Raw genomic sequence first — 6,000 nt, forward strand, 5'->3', positions numbered from 1 at the left:
CTATACCATTTAAATATTTTTTTAAATTAAATGCTATGAAAATATTATGGGAACCACTTTTACTTCCATAGATCTAGGGAACAACTTTTAATTCCCTTAATGTTCCCTTAATTTATGAAATAATAATAGAATCTAATTCAATTGGGTTTTTAGGAGTTTTTCCTACATCTAAGGAAGTGAATGAGATTTAGAGAAACTCGTGTTGTTTTCTTAAATCTTTTAATATGTGAACAAAAAATGTAAAAAGAAGTTGCCAAATCTCTAAGCAGAGTCAAAGTTGTAGATGACCGTTGAGGGCGTGACGGTAACACTCTAACACTAAACCCAAAATGAACCAAAACAAAAAGGAACAAAAGAAAAGAAAAGAAAAAGGAAGTAAAGTAAATATGATAGATAGGTTTTATATAAAATTTCTCACATTATTTGTTTAAATTGCTATCAATTTGAGCTATTAGATGTAAAAGTTCACAGGCCTAGCTTACTCACTTTCAAAAGATGTCTTAGGAAAGGGTGACGTACACTTAATACGATGTAAAAGTTCACGGGCCTTACTCACTCTCAAAAGACGCTTTAGGAAAGGGTGACGTACACTTAACACGCACTCTCACGTGGGCACTATTGTCAAAATACGTTTATTGCATCAAAGCAGCAGCGGGAGGGAAGGTCCAATCCTCTCTCTAAGACGCCTTGAGAGATAAGGGAACACCATGACTTATAAAGTCCCCAAGTCATATATCTCTTGGCGATGTAAGACACTTTAACAGGTCCCCTCATATGTTATCTCCTATAAATCAGATTTTATGGTAATCAAATCTGATTGATTTTATTGTAATCAGATTTGAATTACCATACTTATTTATCCAAATTCTCTAATAAATAGGAGTATGTTGTATTGTAATAATATCAAGATAAATGAGAGCATAATATAACCATTTGAGGTTACCCTATGGACGCAAATCATAGACCCGAACGATACAAAATCTTTTGCCTCTATTTTATTATTTTCGTTATTGTCTTTATTTTTCTATTATAATTCTCTTTTCTTTCATCAACAAAGTAATTTTGTGAATCCGGCCTTGTTCCTAATGGCGACGGAATGGGAGGCTTATTGAGGATAGCGGGCAAGCATAGAAAAAATAATGATTATCTTTTCTTTCATGAACAAGTAATTTCGTGAATCCGATCCCAAGGGGTAGCTCAAGCATAGAAAAAATATTAAGTAAAAATTCTTGTCACTTTGAGGCAAAGTAAAATCTTTGGGAGATATTTATTTCAGAGCCATGAAAACTATTTATTTATTAATTTATTTTATTTTAATGGAAACAACATAATATGTAATTAACTGCGTAGTACAATCGGCAAGGATTCAATTAATTCCGTGGAGGGATAAGGACTGTGGTCTTTTGCATTTTTGACTTGAAAAGCTCCCCGAACTCTGGAGATACACTGAGGGAGGCTTCTAAGACCGCCGGAGATAACGCGTCCCACACCGATGCCTTGCCAGCAAACTCTTCGAGGACAGGCCTACAGAAAATTAGAAAGAAAAATGAAATATATATCACTCTTAATCAAATATTATCAAAATACATTTAACAAATTAAGCAACAGCACATCACTCAAGCTAATTAAGCTAGATTTAAATAAAGGGTAGACTGTGTTTGGTTCTGTAATTTCACATATTAAAGTTATTTTAAATCAAATAGTAAAAAATGTAAGAGAACATTTTTAAAAAATTGCGATTTAAAAATCTAAAAAAATTTGTATTTTCAAATTAAAGATAAGGGGGTGCGTTTCTAAAATCAAACGATTCTAAAGGTTAAATTGCGATTTTATCAAACGTTTAACAACATTTTTAAAAAGAAAAATGCTAAAGCATCTACTATGGTTCTTCAATTCTGTGCTGACTTGACACAATTTTTTAAATTAAAATAAAAAAATAAAAAAATTACAGCCTGTAATCGATTCTTTCTCTATTCTTTTTTTGTTCTATGTCAAGTTAGCACAGAATAACTAAAAAGGATCACAATAAGTACATATTCCTTTAAAAAAACAAAATTTTCAATTGTAAGTTTTAAAACCGCAAATAAATTGATACTTACTGCTTATTTGTTATTATAGAGAAATACTCGAGTCCATCTGCGCCTGCAAGTTCGGCGGCAACGAAGAATCTTGGCACAAGAAGCAAATGACCAGGCTTTACTTCCACGTCCAAGACGCGCTTCCCATTGATGCCCACAATCTGAACACGACCACTTCCTTTCACAACATAAATCAGCTGAACTGCAGAATCAGCAGCATATAATGGTGAACGCATTGCTTCAGCATCAAGTTTAACGAGGCTGGCGCTCAGCTGATCAACTTGTTCAAGGAAAGGAAACTTGTGCTCCGTCAATGCAGTGACTGCTCCGCCGTTTTTAACACGAATATCAGGCAATGCAGCATCAATGTTATAAACCATTTTTCTGGTGTTTTCTACGTTGGGCTTCGGCATGCTTTTTCCTTCCTGTAGCTTTATTATGAGGGCCCCCGTTTGGCTTTTCGCGAGCTTTTTTGCATCGTCTTTGTTTGTGTTATATGCTATGCTAAGAAACTCCGGCGAGAAGCCTCCGAGAATACCTTGAGTTCCACTTAACAAGAAGTAGGTGAACACGCCGGGAACGTAGCTCTTAGATGTTTCGCCCAAGAAGAGTACAACCAACTCAGAATCTCCATCATTGAACCACCATGAGACTGCTCCCATTGGCACTGGTATGACATCTCCTTTCTTGAGTTTCAACACCACCTCCTCTCCTGTGTTAGGAAATACCATTCCCACTATTCCATCACTACCTGTAATAGTCTAAAGTGTCAGTGCGAAATTGAAAACCACAAAATTAGGGTATGTTTGGCAAATAACTCTTTCGATCACTCTCACTTTAAAAAGTCAACTTCATTTTTTCATATTATTTAACAACTCTATTCGATTTCTCTTACAAAAAAATTCAAACTCATTTCCTTAACAAGTTATTTGTCTCCACCAATTCTGATAAATTAATATGCACCGGGTAATGGTAAATAACTCTCTTAAGATACAATAAAGCTTAAAAAAACCTTTGCAGTTTAGTTGCGTTTAATTTGCACAAAATGAAACCAAACCAAAACTCAAAATACATTAGAATCTGATCATCTAGTATTAACTAACACTTTAATTTTAATCTTTAAATTATAATTATAATCAAATAGCAATTAGATCATAATCATTGGTAACAATTACTTAATCTCAATCGCTAGATCAAACTTAATTTGATCTTACAGTTGACTTTACTAACAATCAAGTAAATCCAACCATTGGATCTATCATAAAAGAATTCTACGATTTAGATCAAATCCTTCAAAACTCTTTAAAAACCTTTTTATTTCACACGCGCTAATTTTGAAAACTCTTTTAACAAACGTTACTAGCTAACAAAATCTGCTCGCAAATATGAGAGTCCATTATATATGTATATATGGAGGTTCTGTCGTATAAAAGTAAATTTTCTGAAAACACAATGAAAGAGGCATTTTGTTGGTGTCTTTATTTAAGCTATTTATAAAGGTAGCTAGAAAAGAAGACATATATATCGATCTATATATATATATATATAAAAGCACAAACCTTGAAGAACAAAACCGAGTTTGGAAGAATCTGCATAGTGAGGAAGAGCAAAGCCGCGTGGCTGCAGAACAAGCTTACCAGCACCAACCTTGGCCTCACCAAGTAAAGGAATTTCAGAAGTTGACCAATTGTAGTATGCTCCGCCATCTCCCTCAAATATCTTCACAGCCAACTTGGGTGTCAAGTCAAACTCCATCTTTCAACTAATGCCTTCAAAAACACTAATAACCAATTAAGACCGTTGGTTAGTCTTTGTGTACGTAACAAGTAGAGACAATAACTAATCGGTTAATCTTCGTTACTCAAATAAAAAATAAAGAGTTAAAAAAACTAACTAGTGCACATAACGTGATTAACTTGAATAAAAGAAATGGGAGGCATTAGAACTTGTAGTTTTTTAAATCAAATTTTGTAGCAAAAACCAGGAAGAAAAAAAAAAGGAACTTGAGGTAGCTGCAGAGAGAGAACGGATCAAAGGGTGCCAAAGATTATGATGTACAACTAGATCGAGCGAGCGAGCAGCAAAAATGAAGTTTTGTAAGAAATAGATCGAGAATTTTCGGAGAAGAAAGTAGTGATCGACAGCACATCATTTGTATACCTGTACGTAGTTTAGAAGAACCGGGGGAGGGTATAGCAATTTGAACGAACAATATAAACAGAGAGCTCTATGGAAGGAAAGATAATCAAGATTGATCCTAAATGGAGCGGTTCAGGGGCTGCATTTATAAACGAGATGTCGTAGCTCATGGCCGGGTTGAATGAAACTACACGTGGCAACCACTCCTTTTCTGCTCACTTTTCACATGGCTCCCCTTCTTATCTTTTATTAGCGGCTATGCCCTTCCAGATCGTGCGCGACCTCTCTCTTATTTACGACTTTACGTGCGTGGACGGTGGACTGGACTTCTCTCTTATTAACGTGCGTGACCTGACTTCTCTTTCTCTTAAAGGCTAGTTGCGCGTAGAATACAAAACGCGCGTGTACAGAAGATATACTTTTACTTTTAAAATATTAGATTACCATAAATGTCGAATCCAATAATAGAATAATATATAGAGAAATGATTCTTTACCACCTAAATATACAACTTTTCACCACCCTATCTATGTGGTAAGGTGGTCCCCTACTTTATTAGAGTAATGATTCACTACCACCTAAATATACAACTTTTCACCACCTTATCTATGTGGCAAGGTGGTCCCCCACTTTAATTTATTTTTTAAAAATAAAAAAACTCAAAAAGTAGTGGGGGACCACCTTGCCACATAGGCAAGGTGGTGAAAAGTTGTATATTTAGGTGGCATTGAATCATTATTCATATATCAATAATGATAGTTGTACACTTGGTGTACAACAATCACTCCCCTTCATATATATATATATATATATATATATATATATATATATATATATATATATATATATATATATATATATTTTCACAAACAGAAAGTATGCGGAAAACAGAGTGAAAGCAGAGTTGAGAGAGAGAGAGAGATATGAGAAAGTTGGGTTGTATTCTCATTAATTGAATCAGAAGATACATAATGTGTTTATATACTGTATGAAAAAGCTGGGGTTGGATTTGAGATATCTGAGAACTCTATATGCAGCATTCATATGAGATTGACAGGGTGCACTCATAAACTGAATTAAAGTTTGAACACAATAAGATAAATCTGGCCTTGTAATAGTAAGATAAAGAAGACGTCCAACTAGTCTTCTATAAGTGGTAGGATCCGAAAGTAAAGGGCCATCAAGACGAGAGAATTTGGCATTTGGATCCATTGGAAACTTCACTGGTTTTGAAGCTAAAAGACCTGAATCTTCAAGAATTTCTAAGGCAAATTGACAAACTGATATACCAAGAGAAGTCCTTGCAATTTCCAGCCCAAGGAAAAATTTAAGTATACCAAGGTCTTTTAATTTGAACTGAGCATTGAGAAGATTAGTGATGTCTGATATAGCATTCGAATCATTACTGGCTAAAACAATATCATCTACATACACCAACAATGCAATATAAGAAGAACCGACACTTCTTGTAAAAAGAGAATAATCAGAACGTGATTGAATGAAACCGTGACTGAGCAAGGCAGTGGAGAACTTGGAAAACCACTGTCTAGAGGCCTGTTTTAAGCCATATAAAGACTTTTTCAAAAGACAAACTTGAGACCCCCCCTTGCTTGAATAACCAGGAGGCAAGCTCATGTACACTTCCTCATCCAAATCCCCATGGAGGAAGGCATTATTGACATCAAGTTGATGAAGATGCCACCCTTTAACAGCAGCAATAGCCAACAAACATCTCACAGTAGTGAGTTTGGCAACGGGTGAAAACGTTTCATAGTAATCGACC

General features: G+C 35.0%; 1 protein-coding gene across 1 annotated transcript; it reads right to left on the reverse strand.

Annotated features, from left to right (window-relative positions):
• Window positions 1–1,244: 1,244 nt before the first annotated feature.
• LOC133881621 (12S seed storage globulin 1-like) lies at window positions 1,245–4,416 on the reverse strand. Its single transcript, XM_062320588.1, has 4 exons — window positions 4,239–4,416; window positions 3,638–3,858; window positions 2,100–2,829; window positions 1,245–1,524 (listed from the first exon to the last, which is right to left on the reverse strand). The coding sequence occupies exons 2-4, from the start codon at window positions 3,831–3,833 to the stop codon at window positions 1,371–1,373; spliced, it is 1,080 nt and encodes a 359-aa protein (XP_062176572.1). The 5' UTR covers window positions 3,834–3,858; window positions 4,239–4,416; the 3' UTR covers window positions 1,245–1,370.
• Between the last annotated feature and the right edge of the window lie 1,584 nt (window positions 4,417–6,000).

Source organism: Alnus glutinosa, chromosome 11, assembly GCF_958979055.1.
Source record: "Alnus glutinosa chromosome 11, dhAlnGlut1.1, whole genome shotgun sequence".
Taxonomy (NCBI): Eukaryota; Viridiplantae; Streptophyta; class Magnoliopsida; order Fagales; family Betulaceae; genus Alnus; species Alnus glutinosa.